At 38.9% G+C, this 21,067-nt stretch overlaps 1 protein-coding gene across 10 annotated transcripts in view; it reads left to right on the top strand.

Moving 5' to 3' along the window:
- KIF21A (kinesin family member 21A) overlaps positions 1-21,067 on the top strand; it is a 94,229-nt gene that overhangs the window by 20,193 nt on the left and 52,969 nt on the right. For all 10 annotated transcript variants that reach the window (XM_075081334.1, XM_075081329.1, XM_075081328.1 and 7 more), the window contains exons 2-5: positions 13,407-13,629; positions 14,910-15,092; positions 18,291-18,440; positions 19,159-19,293. In XM_075081334.1, coding sequence (XP_074937435.1) covers positions 13,407-13,629; positions 14,910-15,092; positions 18,291-18,440; positions 19,159-19,293 — 691 coding nt within the window. The remainder of the gene's footprint in view (positions 1-13,406; positions 13,630-14,909; positions 15,093-18,290; positions 18,441-19,158; positions 19,294-21,067) is intronic.

Raw genomic sequence — 21,067 nt, 5'->3', positions numbered from 1 at the left:
CCCAATACATTCATTTATTTAGTAAAGTATGAAAATATTCAGAAAAAGTTTCTGGTTTATCAGCCAGGAAGTTATCTTCCATGCAGTATCCACCTTTAGACACAGGTCTTCATTTCAGTAAAATTCCCAATTTTCTACCAGAACTGTTTTTCATTAAAAAGCTTTCGATCATGCTGGTTTCTTGCCTTTCTTCAGGGTAATACATCTGAGTGTGTGCTACAGGTGTGGTTTTTTTTTTCTGTGAGAACTGAGGGTGTATAAATGAAGAGAATTGGATTTATCTATGAAAAGCTATACCCTCCATTTATAGAGTCCCATACATATGCTCTCTTGTCCTTCTCCATTACTTCCCTCAGACTGGAGAAAAGGCTGAGGATGTGAAATAGTGGCAGCTTGGCCCTTGGTGCAGAGGTTGCTGCAGTGCAGAGCTCTCTTCCTGCTAGCCTTGGGATGTGAATTTGTGTGTGGAAACTGGCCTTCCTATGAAGTTCCAGATTCTGGAGGATTTCTTGCACTGATGATGTTGAGCAAGGCCCTGATAGTGTTCACAGCAGTACCAACTGCAAACTTGTTTTACTAGCCAGTTCTGACCAGTCCCTTTCTCTTTACTTCTCTTGTTATTTTTTTTGTCAGGTTTCCATTGGTATTTCTCTATAAATGCTAAATAATTTCCCTTAACAAAAATATTTATTTCTTTTTTTTTTTCCTGTCCCCTCTCCACTACATCTGAAAATCAGCCCGCAGTTAACAGAACAAAAGATTATGGCCTATAGTTAATCTAAGCTTCGTACCTTGTTGAAACTTGATGGGGGAGTGTTGTTAGAATCAGTACCAGGAGGTACTGATCATCAACATCAACTGTTGGAATGGAGAATGGGAAGAAGGAGGGGACAAGTTTGGGGACTGTCAGTTTTTATTTGCCTGAAATCCTTGCTGGCAACAAAAAAGTATCCAGTGTAGTACTGAGCAATCAGCTTGGAGCATGACTCAGTGTGGAAAAATGCTACCTACTGCATTTCTAGCATAGTTTCCTGAATTGCCCTGAATTTTAACTAACAACTTAGCGGCCTTCTTTTAAAGCATCATCTGAAGCCAACAAGGAGTGGTGAGGTGGTTCACAGGGCAGCTGAATACAGTGATTCTGCATAGGAGCAGAAGGACGGGAGAATTAATCTCTAATTTTTGATACTGTTGCTGCTAACGTGGATGTGTTTGCAGCCTTGCAAATAGGATGAATAGACATGAGGGAAAGAATTACAAGTGTGGACTGACATTCAAACATAAGAAAAATATGTAGCTGAACCAGAAGGACTGAACAAGGTGGATAAAACTGTTCCTTTCTGGTTTGCAAGTTTTAAAACAGATAGTACTAAATAAAGCAAGTGGTTTTTTTTCCCTTACTGCGCAGTTAGGATTTACCAGCTCAGAGTTTTCAGTCTCTGCTTGAACAGTCTACCTTCTGTTTTGAAACAGAGCAACTTCTGTTCATTAAAAACAGTCAACAATAAATATGAAGAAATTTTCTGCAGTTTGCTTTGGAACTTGGTGGATGGGTGTATGGATACAACACTTTTTTTACAAGGAGCGACAGGGAAGTCATACTTGGTTTTTGTTCCAAGGAAGTTGAAAATTGACAGTGTGAAGGTACTATTCAGAGCAGATTATTGAAACACTGGTTTTAGCTGTCTTGACCCATTGTGAAATGTCTGGTTGTTACTTTAGTAGTGTTAGCTGAGCAGTCATTTCAGTAAGGATTAATGACAACTTGTAATTTTCTTTTAACTGACCTGATCATCCTTTTCTTTTGTTGTATTTTTAAACTGTATTTAACCTGGCAAGTGGCTTGTAGCTTCAGCTATAATAAATAACAAACTTTGTTTGTTTTGAGTTAAATGAAGTTGAAATGTAATTCTTGGACCTGTGGCTCATAAGTGTGAAGTCAACCAACTGCCCTAGACATGAGCATATATAACGGGAAAGATAAATTCTCTGTGTGGAGGTAAAAGAAATGAAAACAATTTTCAGAGCTACAGTAGTCTTGTCATGAATGTGTAGTGATTCCTGGACTATAGCTCTAAGGTCTGGGAGAGTAAGTGTGTGTGGGTAGGTTCTTTTGCTGCAGACATAGGAAACCCTTTTTTAACTCTGTTTAAAAATAATAGAGTAGCTCTTTTTAAAAATTAGGCTATTTTGAAGCAGTAGGGGGCTTCTAGATTAGGCATACATTTAACCATTATGAGGAAGAAGTTGGATGAAACCTAATGTTGGCATGACTGACAGTTTTTGTTTTTTTTTTTTTTTGTCAACTAGATAATCTTGCATTACATCAGTTTGCTTTTTCTCATATTAAAAAATACTATTTTCCTGTAGTGAATAAACATTGTTTTGTTTGCTTATTTCTGAATATACTTGTGGCACTTACTCTTGATTTTCCTGAAAGTGCTGGTAACTTGGAATGTGAGGAAGTTCCTGAATGTGTGTATTTTATCCTGAAAATATTTCACTTAATTACATGAAATAGTTTTCTTTTAAGTTTATTCCTTTGACTTTACAGGTTTGGTGTTTGGTTTTTGATTTGGTTTTTTTTGGGGGTGGTGATGGTGGTGCAGAAATAATGTCATTGCTCTGCAAGTAGGAGTGTTCAGCTTTTGAACCAGAAAGCTATTGCCAATTCTGTGTCTTTAATTGAAAACACTGTGTGGGCATTATTAGTTCGGTCATCGGTGTACTGTGATGTGGGCAATGTTTGTTGCAACCACCTGCCTCACAAAACTGTGTGTTTAGTGAAGTTTGACTCTGGTACTTATACAGTAGTTACAAGTGTGCTTTATAAACAGTTGACACTGTCCACATTCGTGTTGAGTGGTGTAGTTTTTATGGGCTTAGCGTGTTTGGATGTGTTAGGCTGATTGGGCCTTGGCTTACAAGAGGTACCTGAACTCTAAATGTGATGGTTTAGGTGTGCAGGTACTCAGACTGTGATTTTGTGTGGTCTGTGGGTTTTTCTCTGTTGTTCCCTGCTCCCCTCATGCCCCCAGTTCCTTCCCCTTTTCCCCCTTACACCTAAAAAAATGTTATTCTGCAGCTTGGTAAAGCAGCAGTGACTACGATATTTTGGAGGGTTGGATATCCTACATTCACCACATTACTTATGTAAGTACTGTTTTATCTCAGCTGAATTCTTGCACTCTAAAATTTCTGTAAACAAAGTGTCTGTAAAATACCGGCAGCACTTGTTATCGTGACTCATTATTAGGCTGCTGGGCTGTGCACTCTTCAACAAGCTTTCCTTAAACTCTCTTTTGATTAAGTTTTTTCATCTTAATTTACATATAATGACATTTGTTTAGCAGATTTAATCTCTGATAAGCATTCAGTCATATAGCAGAAAGACGCTACAGAAAGTGTATTCCTTTTCCTGATACTGCCCTAATTACATGTTTAATACTAGGCTCTGGTAAGCTTTACCAGTGGCATGACTCAGCTGCTCCTTACAGCTATGCACTCCAGACATGTAAGCTGCTAACTTACATGTTGATGCTAAATTTTGGAGGGAAAAAACCTCCCATAATTTGCAAAAGAAGTATAGGGTCACATGCTCTTTCTTTTGTATATAGAATTGCTTTCTTCATTAATCCTTATCCACACAACCATACACTTGGTGCCTAATTGGCATCTTTGTATCCACGAGTGCAGTAGTTATAGACACTGCTCTGGGGACATGCCAAACACCTTGCTTTCCTCTTCCCTTTTGAATTCGTGACCTCTACGTTCTTTAAGCAGTGTGACTGTCAGGTGCTGTTACCATAAATTTTTCCTGATAGTAATTTTTACGAGTCTTGAGTATGGTTAGTGCTAGTGATTGCTGTGAAACACCACCAGTGAAATGAAGATGGTCTTCTGTACTTCTATGTATGAACTTCTCAGTTACAAAAGCTAAAATATGTTTTTCAACAGAAACCTTAAACTTACATGAAGCAAGTGCACTCATGAGAGACAGATTTAATGCGCAGTTTAAGGCAGTCCTTCTGTCCTTGATTTTGATTTGTGGCTATTGGGCTTGGTATATAAATATATCCAGAGCTCATCCATCAAATTGCAGGCCTCTAGCTAGCTGAAGCCTCTGGGAGACTACAGTTTTGGTAAATGGAGCTCATCCAAACCCAGATGGCTCAGCTTCCTTGTGGTAAATTTGTGGGTTAAATATTTCCCTTGTTCCTGTGTTTCCTATGTTGGCTCTGGAGGCATTTGTTTTCTGACAGGCCTTTTGGAGATGTTAGGTTTCCCAGAGCATCTCTGGAACGGACCTGCCCTTCATGCCTGAACCAGGTATTTGGGATGTCTCTGCTGTTCTGCTGACTGTGGGGTGGTGTCCAGAAGTGCAGCATAAGCAGGCTAACAAGCTGAAAACATACACACGGTTTTCTAAAAGACTAGAAGCTACCGCTCAAAATAAAAACGGAAATGAGCTAGCACCTTCTGGAGTCCCATTTTGCTTCTTTTTTAAATGGTGAAAAGATTCCCAGGGATTATATTTTTCAGGATTAATCCTCACAGGAGAAGTAGCCAATGAGTGGCTTGAATATTTCAGGGCATGTCCACATATTGGGTACAACTTGGTGTCCAGATCTTGAGCTAATGCCAACCATGGTAGTCGTACAGACTAGCATGCGTTCCACTGCGCTGTAACAGCAGAGTTACATACTTAAGCTTCTTACTCCCTGAAATTACTTGTTCATGCTCCCTGATGAGGAGAGGCAGCCTCTCCAGGCTACTTAGCTACATGGACTTCAGTTGTAATAGTCCCTTTCAGCACTGGAGTATGTTTGACCTATTATTGCTGGGACCAAGGTCTCTATTCTGTGACTTTATTGCATGATACAGATGTGCCTGCATTCCTGTGTGAAATGAACTTTGAACTTTAGTTTTAGGAAGGCATAACCCCTTGTTTAATTTATTGGTTATAAACCATAAAAACTTCAGGTTTTAATTCATAAATTAAGCATTGCTGCATTTGCTTAGAGCTCATTTTCTGAGATACGGTGTTATTTGTCTTCTAGCATTCTGAGAGTGGTGAGACATATAACACTCAGTGTTCACAAAAAACCAAGGCAAGTAGCACAGTAGAACAATTTCGAGAAGATCTGTTTGCCTTAGAAATGTTGTTTCCAATATCAGTTTTGTTCTAATCAAATTGCATTTGGATTTGGAGGCGTTCCAGTTCTGTGCTTGGCAGGCACGTGGAAGCTTATGGTAGTGCTGTTTTTCCATAGCAGCTGACCTTGTCTTGAACTAGAAATAATCAAGGCCTGTACAAATCCTGTAACAGTGTCCCTTCTCTCTCTGAAAAGCCAAATTGTTCTTGAAAGCTGTGGATTTCTTTGCTCACTAAAGAGTAAATTAGTCCAGGAGAAATCACAAGAAGGTTTGGATGAAAGCATTAATTCGTGCTATAAGATGTTGGAGGTCTACTAGATCTACTGGAGGGTCTTTTAGCCCTTCTCTGGGAGGTGGGGATGGGGAAGGGAGCATGGGGGGCAGTAGGAGGTCTGTGTGAGGGCTGGCTTGAGCCTTTCCCTTCCCTGTGTTGTTTTTTCCTGGCAAAAGCACAGGACTGCTCCTGTCAGTGTGAGGATGCCATCTGCATTGCACAGCCTGCTAGGCTGTTACAGAGTTGTACAAGAATTAATCTGTGATCATACTGCTAAACTGTTTTCTGGCTAGCCGTAGTGGCTGCCTAGAGATGCGGCTATTGTACGGTGTGTCAGGAATCAAGCAAAATCAGCAGCCTGCGAAACTGCCTCAGCCTGGCACTGCGAATGCAACCCCCAGCATGAACAGTTAATGGGTAGATGAGCTGATCACATGCAAGCTGCTGGAAAGGGTAACTGTTTTATGAAATTAAATTTGTGTTTAAAAATTAAAAAAAAAGCCTGAAGAGGTAGAGGTTGAGTGTAGAGGGGGAGAACTGGACAAATCTGGATACAGCAGTGGTATATTTCCTCAACTTAATTTCAGTTTTACATTTGCTGCCTTCTCATTATGTGCAAACTGGAAGTGAGAGTCTGCAGCACTGAAGCAAAGTATTCTGCATGTGTATTTTTGAATAGGATTTTTTTTTTGTCTGCAGTAAAATAAGTTAGCTATTGAAAATGTAATATCTTGGAGCCCATTTGGTAATTTAGTGGCTGATTTTGCTGGATATTTTAAGCTAAGGGCTTAATGGTCATGTTTAATGGCTGCGTGTGGATTGAAGGGAGGCTGGTACCTTTTTATCAGTACCTTAATGGGAGTAAGATCTGGACCACATAGCTCCTGCTCTAACTTCTGCTGCAGTCCTTAATGCATTTTTCTGTCCAAGAGTCATCTGGGGAGTTTTATTCTCTGGTGTTGCCAAACTTTTATTGAGATACCTACTTGATGTGCCTGAAAGTTTCCTGGTGTCTAAAGGCAAGCTTTGGTACATGTGCCAAAAACCATCTACTTCACTTGTGCTTGCACAGGGAGCTGGTGTAAGTTTAGGCTGAGTAACACCTGGAATCTGCCTAGTTTCTGTGGGCTCTGGGCACACACAACACCTGCTGGCAGCGCTGAGCTCAGTCTAGACTGTGGCAGCCATGGCAACTTCAGAGAAACATTGATGGGAGCCATGCCCAGATCTTACGTAAGGGCGATTGAGTTACAGTCGAAGCAAGCTAGTGCTCGTTGTCCTGGCTGGGTGACCGGCATGTTCCCGAGCCTCTCGCAGGCGAAGCAGGTTCACAGGGTGGGAGCTGGCCCATGGCGGGGGGAATGTGCTGGGTGGCTAATCGCCACAGCTTGGCTGCTGAGCAGCGTCTCCTGTAATCACTGAACTTGCATATCTGTAATTGCATGTCCTTTTTACATCTTAATAGTAGTATGTGTAACACCAGTGACTGATATCACTAATACAAAATTGTACCATTAACTGATACCACTGAACACTAATGATCAAGGCATCCAGAAACTGAGTTAGTCTTTCTGCAGAAGTGGCACTGTTACAAAGGTACCCTGAATTTGCCTAACACTTTGTTTGCTTTTGTTTATAAAGATGTCTTTTATTCCATTATTCATTCAATCGTTGAAGTACTTTATGAAGGCTTGGGTTTCTTCTGCCATTGCAGGCATGTGAAACAAATGGATTCCACCCTGAAGACTATCAAAGGCTACAGATGGTACAGTATATTTATGGCTTGCTCGGAGACAACTGCCTAGCTGGCACTTAAAAAGAAAAGCAGAAGACAAATGACCTGGACTTTATCTGTAGTTCACTATAACAGTATAGTGGGTTATTTTGATGTTAACCGTGGGAAAGTGTGCCATGTGTTATTAATTGTAGGCATTGGTTTGAATTTAATTTGTATTTTGCGTCATTCTGAAGTGGAGTTAAAAAAAATTGTTATTTCTTCAAAAGGAGTTTGGCTGGAAGGTGAGGTATTGACCTGTAATGTTTTTACACATAACCATAGTTCATAAAAAGTGTGTGTGTTTCTGGAGGAAAAAAGCAGGGTAAAAGCATACTAAAATAGTTATCAAACTTTTCATAATTGTTTCACTGGCCACCAAGAACCTCTTTGGAAATGCTGAGAAGGACATTACAGAACTACACCTGTACTAAAGGTACTGAATTGTAACTCACCAAATACGAGCTTTTTTATTGACCCACCAGTGGTGTTTAGCACCACAGACTGTGCTGCCCCAGGCAGCAGAGGTGCAGGGGCCTCTGGGCCGAGATGTGCTGGCAACAGAACAGAAACTCTTAATGGGTGATGGTTGCTGGCACTAGCCTGAAGGTTTGTTCCTGTGTCCTTACTGCTGTGTTAACAAGAGGTAGACCTGGTATTTGTCATACGTGAGCCTTTTTCATATCCTTAAACCTTACTGAGAGGTAAAGAATAATGTACTGATAAGCTAGTTTAGATGAATGCGTTCAGGTGCTATAGCTGTGGTCCCATTTGGAGATGCTGATAATCATAGAAGCAAGCAAGCTTCCAATGTGTGCTAGCAAAAATCCTGAAAAGTTTATGCAAGCAGAAGTATTAGGTGTCTTTGGGATGAAATCTGTTTAGGTCTTTACTCCGTCCTTGTTGTGAAGGAGTATGTTTAATGGAAGTGGTTCGATTAGGGTAAATGTAATGGAATAGAAAGGAGATGGAATTGTGATGCCAAAGTAAGGGCAGGAAGCTGTTTTATTCTGGTTTTGGAGAGCTTTTGCTTGTTTATTTCCCAGTTTATATTGCCAGCTACATTCATTAAATGTTTTATTAGGTGCTCTTGGATTTAGTATTTCATATACCCCCATGAGAAACTTAATCGTGTGAAATTTAATAGGCTTAGTGTAGTAAGAGAGGGATATTGGAGAGTCTTGGCTTTACAGGTTAACTTGTTTCCTGCTGAGCACTGCATGTGGTTCGAGTGATGTTTGAATTTATGCTTTTCTGAGCAAGGTGAAAACAGTCCTTTCCCCAGAGCAGAATTTTTAATTAAAAAGGACTTTACATGGGACTTCATCATCATCGTTTCTTCTTTCCAACACACAGCTTCTGGCTAGTTACTGATATCTGAAAGATTAATCTGTGATTCCCCCTCCCCCCACCCTTTCCTTTCTGTAAAATGAATGATTTGACACTTTGCCCTTTGTAGGTCACTCTTAGAACTTCTTGTTTGCTTATTGCTATTCTATACAGGTGCTGAGGACGTATATGGTAGATACCTTTTGTTAGAGTAATATTTGCAATACTTCATATGGAGATGCAAAATAAGGAACTGACTAGTCTTATTTTGTTTAGTATATGAAACAAGATTAAGGGATGGCTCAGTCATAGATGTGTGGAGATTCCTGGGGGAAAATTAGATAATGGGGAGGTCCTTAAATGAATAGGCACAGAGATAATATTGTTCAGTAGCTGAAAGGGGATGTGTATGTGCATGTATATATATTTATCTATACCCTTATATATATTTACAAATAATACATATTTAAATCACTGGACAATCTTCCATCCCTAGAAATAAACTAAGATAGGATGCTTTTCAAAGGGATATTATGATATTATCTAGTTTAAACAGGAATCAGTTCTGGGAAATCTGATGTCTTGCATAACACAGGGTATTGACCCAATGATTGCTGTAGCCCCTGAACTGTATTATCTGAGTCTGTTCTAGCTGGCAGTATTTTTAGCAGAGACATTGTGCACCTATCCTATGGAGACATTAATTCCAGTACAATACAGTGCATTACTGGGACACCACTGACTATTTTAGCCCTCCCTAATTAGACAGCTTCTCCCAGTGTGCTGAGGCAGAATAGATTTAGGGGATTAGGTTTCATGTGTGTGGCCTTGAGGCTCTGCAAAGTACATGTAAACAAGACTTGGGTGTGTTCATACTTTGGAGACAGGGAGAGGGAAGGATGCAAGGCAAACTGTTTGGGAAGTTGCCACATCTAAGGAGATGTGATTGGAAAAAGGTAGAAAACACATGATTGTATACAAATAAGAGAGTAGCCTGAAAAACAGGTGAGATGGGGCCATGTAGAAGACTAAATTAGTGAAGTCAAATTGGTCCTGGAGAAAAGATCCCGGTGGCAGACTGCCAGGCTGGGATCTGGGCAAGGAGAGGTGACCAAAATGAACTCTCTTACTTTTTAAAGCATAGGTGCTGCCTGCTTTGCTGACAGAAGTGACCACACTAAGACATGAGAGTGAGAAAGGTTTGGCTGTAAGCAGAAGGAAAAATTACTTTCCCAATTAACGTGTAGGGCGGAGGAGGAGGAAATATTCCTATAGCCAGTACTAGAGCAGAATCTGACTTGCATGAGGACTATTGCTTGCCAGACCACACATTCAGTGCAAATAGTAAGGCTTTGAGAGCCGTGAGGTTTAGGTAATCCACTCACATTGTACATAAGTGGCTAGAAATCAGGTTGAAGATGAGGCATTTGTTGTTTACTCATTAAGGTTTAGCTTGGTGCTAAACTTATCAAGGGAACTGTATAGATTTCAGAGCATGAAGTATCCCTTGAACAGACCTCAGCTTTGGTGATGAAGATCTCTTGTCTGCACATCCTTTTTGGGGAAGATGTCTTTCAAACCTGACGCAGCCATGATCCTTCTCTGGTTACTACCTTCCAAGTCCATGGCAGAGTGGGATGTTGTGTAAAATCAATTACAAAATGAGAAGGGAGTTTGTCTTTGGGCTGAAGATCTCCTGATGTGGTGAGTCTTGCTTTGATTTTCCTCTGTGTTCCATATGCGCTGGTGAAATGCTACTTTTTCTCTTAACATTGCCTTCAGATTTAGTGGTAAGTTAGGGAGGAAGGACACCATCATCACTGCTGGGTCTCTGGATGTTGTGTTACAACTCAGGGGAAGTGATTGAACTGGTACAAAGCTGCTAGTAGTGATACAGATTTCCATCAGCTCAGCTGCTCTCTGGAATGGTATCTTGCTGTGGCCTGATTGTGGCCACACATAATGCACTTGCAGCTTGCTGTTGTGCTAGGTTTCATAGCAGCAGAGCGCTCGGAGGTGCGGCCTGGCTGCAAGGCAGGGAGCTAGCTGGGAGGATTCTCATGGGAAGTCTCTACAGGCCGACATCGAAAGTATTCGCTTGACAGTCCTGTCATCACTATAATAATTATCATGCAAATCATTGATATTTTAGGCATGCTGTTCCTCTTTGTGGTCACTCTGAGCCTTTACTTAGTAGAAAGGAGAGAATTATTCAGCACTTGTCATAATTGCCATCAATTCCTGGGCATAGAAAATTAATTTAGATTTTTTTGTTTTTTTGTTTTTTTAAAAGATAGAATGAAAGGCTTTTAGCACTAACTTGTAGAATGAAAATATATGAAGAAAAACTTTTCTTTTTAAGTTCAACAATGCAAGAAGTACCTCTGGGAGCTTTAGAAGCCCTCAGAGTTAATGCTTATAAGAAAAACTGATTGCCTTTGTGCTGTCTGCACTGGATTAGTGAAAGAATAAGAGTACTTAGTCCTAAAAAGAAGCTTGCCCTCTGACTTCACTGCATTAAAATAAGGCAGTAGAATAACCTTCCGAGCTGGCATTTTCTAAATATTAAGTGTTATAGACAGCATGCTACAATGTTTAACTTGTTCAACTTTCCAGTTGTGTAGAGTGCTTTTAGGGAAAGCATATGATTAATTCCTTTTTGAAGACTTTCTCTCTCTACCTAGAATTAAAAGTTACTTAATTTAGAAGGAATAAACTTTATTATGAACTTCTCTACATATTTGCCAGGTTTTGTGTTTAGTGGACACAGGTGCTAATGGGTCAAGTTGCTTAGTGAAGGAGCTATGTAAATCCTGAATTATTTTTAGCATTCTTATTTGATTTAAAGGGAAAAACCTTATGATAATGATTGTTATTACAGAGAAAAATCTGTGACCTATATTATGTACTTTGTGTCTTTAATGCAAATACTGTAGAATATTTATGCCTATTTTACACACCATATAATCTTTCCTTTAATGGTATTTTCAAAGGACTGCTTAATTTCCACTCTATACTAGAGGGTATGCTGACAAGAGAGGTATGCCTGATCCTTAATGAACTTTCCATAAAGGAATTAGTGTGCAGAAGACCTTAAAAATAAATTATGGTTATTCTCTAGTGTCACACAGTGGGATGTAATGAAACCTCTAAAATAAAAATTTTGAAAAGTACTCCTGATAGTGATGCATACCCCTGAGTGAAAAATAAGTAATCTGCAACAAAAGAAGATACATCATGCTCTGGGCAACTTGTACAGGATATTTCTAGCTTGAACTAAAGTACATGTGTATATACATAGTCCACTTGGAGTTGCTGGACACTAGCTCTCACTGGACCAGCAAGCATTGGCATGGTTGCTGTAGATCAGAGGGTAGCTTTGGGCCCTTATGTTTCTATTAGATTTTGGAACAAGTTCTGTGTGTTTGGAGTGGAGTGTTTTGGCTTAGTTCCCTCTGAAAGGGGTATAATATGTGCACACTGAAACTCCTCTGTGAACCAGACCGGCATGTGGTAAGTGAAGGTGTTGGGGGAGTTTGTTTCAAGACAGCACAGCTACTCCAAACCAAATGCTACTGTAGACATGGCCCTTAAAGCATGGAATATGAAACAAATATGTGCCTTTAAAGTATACTCTGTGTATACAGATCTTCAACTTTGACACTGTGTAACTGAAAGTAGCCACACAAAGGTAAATATAGGTACTTGAAGTTTGATATAAATGGAGAATCTAAAAAAAATATATTCCATGATTTTGTTTGTATGTAGCTGTACTGCTGACATTTTGTCATCCTTACATATAGCCTTATTTGTCCCGTCTTTTAAACTGCAGTCTATTGAATTTGATGCTGCTTTGAGAAACACTTAAAAAAGAAAAAAAAGTAATTTTGTAAACAAATTATTAGTTAAATACAGCTAGAATAATATGTTATGTTGGCCAGAGTTTTATTCCTGTTAGTTAACCATTAAACTAATTGTATCACAGATTTCCACAATTTTCTTTAGTCACGGAGCCAACCCATGAATTCAATTTTGACAAGACTGCAAGAGTATTAAGAACACAGAGGAGTTAATAACATGATAGAATACAACTATCTCAGACTTCATATATTCTATGAAGTAGTTTTTCAGAAACTGAACAAACTGAAATAAAAGCTGGAATTTGTCTCAGTGGGGAAATAATGAGGAATGAGACACTCCTACCTTTAGAACTTGTTAGATATTGTTCTTTTTCTTTCCTCTGAAGGTATGCTGCTTCACTGAAGCCAAACATTTCACAGAAGTGTTCTGTTTGTGACAAAGCTACTTTCCTGTCAAAGGAAAAGAAATGTGAGAGGCCTCCTTGCTGTTGTAGCAAGGAGACTTTCATTTAAGAAGATATATTCCATATAGGTATAGATATATTCCATATAGGCTTTGGGGGTTCTTGCTCCAAAATTACTACTTAAAGTATCCTGCATTTTTGTCATTTTTATGTTGCTATTAGAAAAAAATAAATTTTTACAATGAAATCATGAAGAAGTCTGATAAAACTGGAAAACTGCATTTCAAATTATGGAATGGGTCATGCAAGTTACTCTCTAGTAACGCATAGTATACATATGGAAACATTCAGAGTTCTAGGCAGGTCATCAACCTGAAGATGTTTGGTGAACTTTCAGGGAAGATCACATTTGCATGAACAGTTGTATGAGTGGGGTTCTGATATAGGCAGCCCGTGGCTCAGACAGCTGGAAGTTTCCTGGTGTGATGAAAAATTCTCATTTTTCTGTCAGTAAGAAATTCTTTTCAGATCTCTTATTGACATTGTTTATATGCTCTTCTTTCTGAGGATGAGAATTTCTAATAGTTCTTTTTGTCTCTTCCAAACAGAATTAGACCACAGCTAGCTAAAGAGAAGATTGAAGGATGCCATATTTGTACATCTGTCACACCTGGCGAACCTCAAGTGTTCTTGGGAAAAGATAAGGCCTTCACTTTTGATTATGTCTTTAACATTGACTCGCAGCAAGAAGAGATCTATATCCAATGTATAGAAAAACTGATTGAAGGTTGCTTTGAAGGCTATAATGCTACTGTCTTTGCTTATGGTCAAGTAAGCTTTACAATTTTATTTTAAAGTAATTACTTTGTAACTGCTCTTTCTTAAATTTTGGAATGCATGAACCTGTTTTTTAGCATCTTGGTATTATTTTAAATGAGAGATTCTGTAGAATACTGTTTAGGAGTTTGTATAGATTCTATGCAGAATGACAATTGAAACACAGAAGACATATGTAGGCAATAGGACTGAATTAATAGTAATGCTGAAAATAGCATGAGTCCATATAATTCCTGAATTCACCCCAATGTAGCAATACAAATTAGTGACTTAAATGAGTTGATATATAGAGATAGGTTGTACTGAGATTCTTTTCTGAGAAATTATTAATTTTCATATGTTTTTGGGAAGAGGAGGTTTTTTAAAATAGATCCTAGGGAACTTCAGGCCACATTGTTTGTGGGCAAAATGTAGACATCAAATTCCAAAGTCTGAGAACTTTTCATAGAGAGCACGCCCTCTCAGTACACCGAGCACACTATTTACTTCTCAAAGCTGAAATATCATCGAGCACAGTATAGAGAATATGTTATTGTCTTCTGAATATTGCTTTAGGAATTGATTGCATAAAATTTGGACTTGGAGGCTGCGTTTTGCCTGTTAAATGTCATATCTCAAGTTAGCTAGGAGAAGTCTAGTCCGAGTGAAACAAAGCAGTTTGCAGATCCAGTTTAGTAGAATATTATGCACGATACTGTCTTTTAGCCTTGACCTGCTAATTAAGTGAAAATGCAACACTACCTTGTCTTCTATAGGACTCCACATTTAATTAAGCTATTTTCCTAGTGAAGATAGAGCTTGTATTTTTCAGAGCTGTCTATAAATTGAGAGCAATGGTAATATTTTCCCTGAGATATTCAGAGATCATAATTAAGAGAGTAATTTGATCTACTTCAGTAATGAATTGCAAATGCTGCTTCAACCTCCAAAATATATGCTTTAATTAGCAGTCTCAGTTGAAAACATGAACATATTCTTTTGACCTCAGAGATGGTACCTCAAGGCTGACGTAAGCAGCTTAGAGGAAGCTTGTAGGGGAAAAGTTACAAAAGATTGAACTGGTCCCTGCTTTCTTGTATGTGATCTGTGGATAAACAGTAGAGTTTGCCCAACTCCCACTGTTTATCCATTTTTCAAAATGACCTGTTATTGTGCAGGTTAATATTGCAAAGATGACTTAGTAGTCACTATCCAGCAGTAATGTTCACAAACTGCATTTCTCTGTAATGATTCGGTACTATTAACGTGTTCTAGTGACTACCTTTTCGATTTAGACAGGTGCTGGCAAAACATACACCATGGGCACTGGATTTGATGTCAACATAACAGAAGAGGAACAAGGCATTATATCACGTGCTGTGAAGCATCTTTTCAGATGTATTGAAGAAAAAAAACAAGCGGCTATTAAACAAGGACTTCCACCTCCAGATTTTAAAGTGAATGCACAGTTTTTAGAGGTAAATACAGTCTGTGTTTGTCTGTGTAACTTAATGTATTTTTTTGGAAAGCCAATTCAACATTTTTCTGATTGCTACTTTTACATTCTTTTCCCATGAGATGTTTTGAATTAATCTTCAAAATTTCAAAAGGAAATTTAATGGAATTTACTTTAGCTCTTTTTGAAAGAACCTTTTTATCTTATTCCAATTATTTTAGTAGTTTCCTTTGCAGCACTATTTTGAAGTGTAGTAATAGTTATGTTAGTCATCATTTTAATCCCTTTCTGCAGCACACATTTGTTTGCAATTATTTACAAAACCTTAAAGAAACTATTAAAAAAAAAAAAATCAATTATACTTTGTGCTTTTGAATAGAGACCATGCTTTGCCTGCTTGAATTGTTTTGCTATAGGTTTCTTTAGCTTTCAAAATCTGTTCAGGAGACTTGTTATATTCCTTTCACCAAAGAAGAAACCTAGCATAAAATTACTTCTCTCTGTGATCCCCAGTGGTTTAGGACTGGGCTTCTCTGTCATGGTTCCCCCTTTCATTAGGCCCAGAGAAAACCTGGGTCAGTGCTGTGGAAAAACGGTTCCCTTCCTGTTTTCTTGCAGACTCAACTACTGGTAACAGAGGCCATAACATCTGTGATCCTTCCAACCTGCAGCGGCTGTTGGTTTAAGTCTTGCAGCTTTTATGCTGTGTCTCCTGCCCATGGAACTATTTTAAATTGATTGATCTGGGCGTAACATATTTACGTTCACTACCAAGCTGCAAAATCTGATACTTTAAGCACACAGAGAGGAGGAACCAATTTAAGGAAGAGCAGGTGTAAATTTGTATTACTTAGTTCAGTATTTGTAACTTAACTTTATCTGGTTCAGGGGGAGAAAACCCCATTTCTAAATTACCCAAGAGAAAAGCTGTCTGTTTTATTACTGCTGAAGTAAAGTAGGTTCTTTAGTAATATATTCCTATAATTGTTCTAAAGATTAACAAGCTGGCATTAGTTTTGCACTAGTATAGATCTGTCACTGCTAACCTTAAGCAGAGCTTTTTGTTGCTCTGGCTGATGTTTGCCTAGAGAGAGTCTAGGCGTGAGTGTGGGCCGTGGGAATGCTGTACTCTTCTGTTCTCTCTGCATGTCGGGGAGCTGCAGCTTCATTTCTCCTTAGGCAGCTGCAACATCACTACTGTAAGGAGTAGTAACCAGTGTAGTTTCTGAATTCCTTGTGGTTTTGCCATAATACTACAAATGTGACTGTGAGAGTCCCAAAATAGAGTGGTAATTGAATTGTAAATGAATGGCGTATGGAATTGCAGCTGTTACAACATTTAAGGAAATGTATATTCTAAAACCTGTCCTCTTTATCTAATTTAGAGAAAGGTTAAATGATGTGTATATAATACTTTCTCCCTTAACAAAATGTCTTTTTTGGGTAAATTTTTTTATTGTATTGAGGCTAAATTGGCATTTTCCCAGGAAGAGCTTTTTCTGATTAGTTACGTATTATATACTACTCTTGTATCAGAAAGTGTCCTCTTCCTCCCATCCTATCTACCATTGGCGCTGTGGATTACATAAACAATATTTTAGTCATTGAACAAGCTGAAGCAATGTTTGATTTTTGGAATAACTTTCAAGTGTGACAGCTGGATAATTATTGGGAACAGTGACTTCTGGTTGCTACATGCTCGCTTTTCTTTAGATTGCTGCAGTCTGCCTCTCTCAACTCCTTGCTTTCTGATAACTTTTTTCAAAAGATAGGCATTGCAGTGCACCTACAATTGCATGGGACTATCAGGATCCTCTCTAATTTGTGACATCAGTTAGTTTGCACTTAGCAAGGTAAAACATTAGTAAGAAGGCTCCTACTTAGAACATTTATGCCTAATAATTAAATATAATTCCTTTTTAATATGTAAAGAATTAAAAGCATCATATGCACAAATGCTGAGCTTTTTTTCTGCAAGGATGAATTTTCACTTGTGAGAGGAGAAAGCTTATTGCTTTCAGTGTATGAGAAAGTACAGTGGGTGAATACAGATCAATTGCAGTGGTTACTTGGCTTTTCCCTAGGGACTTTGATCAGGGTTTTAATCAGTCTGGCCTAAGCTCTGCTGAAGTGAATTGGTATAACCAAATTGGAAGTACTGGAGCTGTCCCAGTGTACATCAGCAGAGACCTGGGCCATGAGATTCCCAGTGCGATGCTGCTTTTTATGGGAGGTTTTTGATGTTTGCTCTGTTATCTTCAGCTGGATCTAAACACCTTTCCTAAAACCCAGAACATTCCTATGAAATTATAATCTTTCTCCTCAAACACTGATAACTGCATAGTAATTTCTGATGTCCTTGCTGGTTCTGATATAATTTACTGACGTAAAAGTCTGGTGTGCTTAATGATATTGAGTTGGAAGACCACTAAATGTACATTTACTTACCTTCAGCAGACCCAGTGAAACAGGCAGTAAACATAAAGCAGCCTGAAACATGTAGTAAATAGTTGCTGTTGCTTATATGATTGTGCCTGAAAGTTGTAACTAAATCTGGGGCACCAAAGTGTAAGTATTGTACGGAGGAAAGTACAAAAGCCCTGCTCAAGAAAACACAACACAGTATTTTTGGCTTGCTTGTTGGTGGCTTTAATAAGCAGCTTACACAAAAACTATTGTATGTTAAATTCCTTCCAGGGCAGGAGCAGTTTATCTACATGAAAGAGAGACATAGAAGTTTTCAGGTGTGAGAGAGGAGATTAGAAAAGGTGTGATGGCAGGGAGAGCAAGTGGAGTAAGTCTGAAGTGTTTGGAGGAGGGTGCAGCCAACTGAATCAACAAAACAAAAGCCAAGCCCAAGGTCAAACCTGAAGACAGCAGGTGCCTGTCACAGAACCCACTGCCGCTGTTGTGCTGCTGGCACCAAGTACCTCCCCTTCCCTGGCACCACCAAAGCATTTTCTCTCAGATCTGACAATGTAGAGGAAGTTATTGCTTCTTTTGGTGGCATAATATTAAGGTGGGCAGATGACTTGATTTGCAGCTGCTCTGTCTATCATCCTATTGTCCTTGTGAGTTTGGATTCTCACAGCATCCTTTTTTAAGCGCCTGGGCAGTTGGATTTTTAGAACCTTCTGTATGTGCCATGCATGATTTGTTAGTTTTTGGAGGAATTCCTAAAGTAATATACATTTTTTGTCTTTTTTTTTTTTCTCCTCAGCTTTACAATGAAGAAATTCTTGATCTGTTTGATACCACACGTGATATTGATGCAAAGAATAAAAAATCAAATATTAAAATACATGAAGATTCAGCAGGAGGAATTTATACAGTGGGTGTTACAACCCGAACTGTGAATGGGGAATCAGAGGTGATCATTGAAAATAAATCACTCCGTAGTGTACCAAGTGTTTTCTAAAAATATTGTCTGTTTTGATAATCAGCTAAAAATAGAGGTTATGGTTTCTAACCTCTGCAGCTCAGACCATTGAGGTGTAAAGTTTAGATGAAATTGTTATTTTCTTTAGTTTTTTGTACACTTAAATCTGATAAGTCTCTGATATTAACTTCATACCATTTTCACTTAATGCTAGAAACAGACTTTTGGTAATAGTATAGTTCTGCTGTGGGAGAAAATTTTGGTATGTGTGTAAATTCGACCTCCCAAATCTTACTATGTTATTTTTCCTGTGGCAGGAAAGCTTTGCATGATGACTGATGTGATGTAAATTGCTATTCATAAGTGTCTGTGCATTGCAAATCCAAGTACAAATGTTATTGCACTGTATCTTTTTGAACAAAAATTACAGAAATTGTCCATTTTTGCCACAGGTGAATGGAAGGAAGATTGCTATGTTACTACCAGGGGAAAGTGAAAGAGGGGTACAAAATTTTAAGTGTTTTCTTTCAGAAGCCACAAATCCTTCCTTTTTAGTTTGCTTATTTAAGAATCTTCATGCTTTTGGCATATAGGAACTGAAATCATAGCAAGGAGAAAAAGCTTATTTATATCTGAAACAGTAAGTGTTATAGGAACACGTTTTGTTTAAGCAGCAAGCAACACGATGTACTTCTTGTCTTTTTTCTAGATGATGCAATGCTTGAAGCTGGGGGCTTTGTCTCGAACCACTGCCAGCACTCAGATGAATGTTCAGAGCTCACGGTCACATGCTATCTTTACTATACACTTATGTCAAACCAGAGTCTGTCCTGCATTTAACACTGTATGTATCTTTGCTGTTATTAAACTTTATTAACCATTTTTCAAAATGTGAATATTGTTTCGGCAGCTGCTGCTGTTTGAATTGCACTTACTAAAGATGCTGCAGTCATCATGCTCGATGAATTTGTGAAGCATTATAATAATTTGATTTAATCTGTGCATATGTAACCATCCTCTAGCCAGAGGCAACAATAAACTGCAGCCTCTCACATGAACCTGCCCATTCTTCTCTAGTGTTTTTTTCAGTATTTCATTGCAACATATACAAGTAAGAAAGTTAAAATGTAATTTGTCTTTAATTGGGCAAGCGTTTTTAAGTGTCTTAGTAGTTAGTGGGTTTAAGTTTGCAGTCAGCTAACTGAAAATTCTTGGATATTCCAGATTAAGTGCTGATATCCAACAATGAGCAAGTAGAAAAGCATTTGATTCTGAAGCTTAGTGAATTTACTTGAAATAGACATATATTTGGGGTTCAGGTGTATTGTTAAGTCTATGTGCTTGACCTGAAATTTAAACTATGAATGTACATGGAGCTGAGTTTTAGATATTTTTTTTCATGTGGATGTTCAGTTGTTAGTTGCTGTTGGTGTATCTTGTAAAGAGGAGGGTTCTGAATAAATCCATACTACTGAAAACTGCAGTAGCTTCAGGGGGATTTAATTTGATTAGTCTAAAGATACCAAAATTTGTAAATATTTTGGTGAATTCTGAAGTACCTGGCCAGCATTTTACACATAGATATCACATTTTTAAGCATGTGGAAGAGTGAATTGAATTTGTAATGCATTTTTTTAAACACTACAAATAATCATTTGCAGTCAAATGAGGGTTGCTCCCTGGTACTTTGCGGTATGTGGACCTACTTTATACACCTGTTAAAAACACTTCTTCCTGTTTTCCATGCTGAAAACTCTGGAACTGGTGGTGTGGTCAACTGTCTGTCTTCTCATTCGGGGAGGGCTGGCACCACACTTGGAGGCCAGACAGGGCACTGTGGTCACCCCATAGTGACACTGTCCACCTGGAGGTTTTGTTGAAAACTGTCTGGGTAGCTGGAGAGTGAGATCTCACCTGGGAGCAGCCTGTCAGCACAGCAATCCACCTGCACTGGTGCACTTTCAGCCTTCCCCACCAGCTGAGCCACCCACAGGACTCTTGCCTGGCCCTGCCTGGTTTTTAATAGAAGTTTGTGGCTTCTGTTAAAAGGTGGCTGCCTCCTGCATTGTGTCAAAAAGTGGTTTTGTTCCTTCTTTTTTGGGAGATATGAGCAAGATAATTTGACTATCTGGAGCAGGATATTGCTAGACCCTGAATCTGAAGACTGCAGCCTCTTCTTTCCCTGCAGTATTTAGAAGAGTAGAGATTAGACCTGGCATTGGCCTCTGAACACTCCAGGAATACAAATTAATACAGCCCTTATTGGGCAGCCAGGAGAGACGCAGCTCAAGTTTCTGTTCCTGCCATCTGTAGAAAACAGTTTTGGGGTACCTTTGTTACTAGGGCAACACAGTTCCTGGGATGATGGTGTCCGCTCTGTGCCTGTCCCTCTGCGCATGGCCGCGGTGCCCTGGGCTGCAGTGCACAGACACGCTGCTCCTCGCACTGCGTTCACACCATCTGTGCTCCTCCTCAGAGGTTTCTGGATGTGCGTTTGGTTTACTAAACAAGAAAGAGAGAAAGGATTTGTTAATCAGAGAGCAAGAGAAAGGATGTCCTTTGAGAGCTGGGAGAGAGAGTGATCCACCAGCAGTATAAACATCAAAATAGCTGAAAAG

The sequence above is a fragment of the Phalacrocorax aristotelis genome, chromosome 1 (assembly GCF_949628215.1).
Source record: "Phalacrocorax aristotelis chromosome 1, bGulAri2.1, whole genome shotgun sequence".
NCBI classification, from domain to species: domain Eukaryota; kingdom Metazoa; phylum Chordata; class Aves; order Suliformes; family Phalacrocoracidae; genus Phalacrocorax; species Phalacrocorax aristotelis.
Note: the sequence above shows the minus strand (reverse complement) of the source record. Positions and strands in the feature narration are given on the sequence as shown.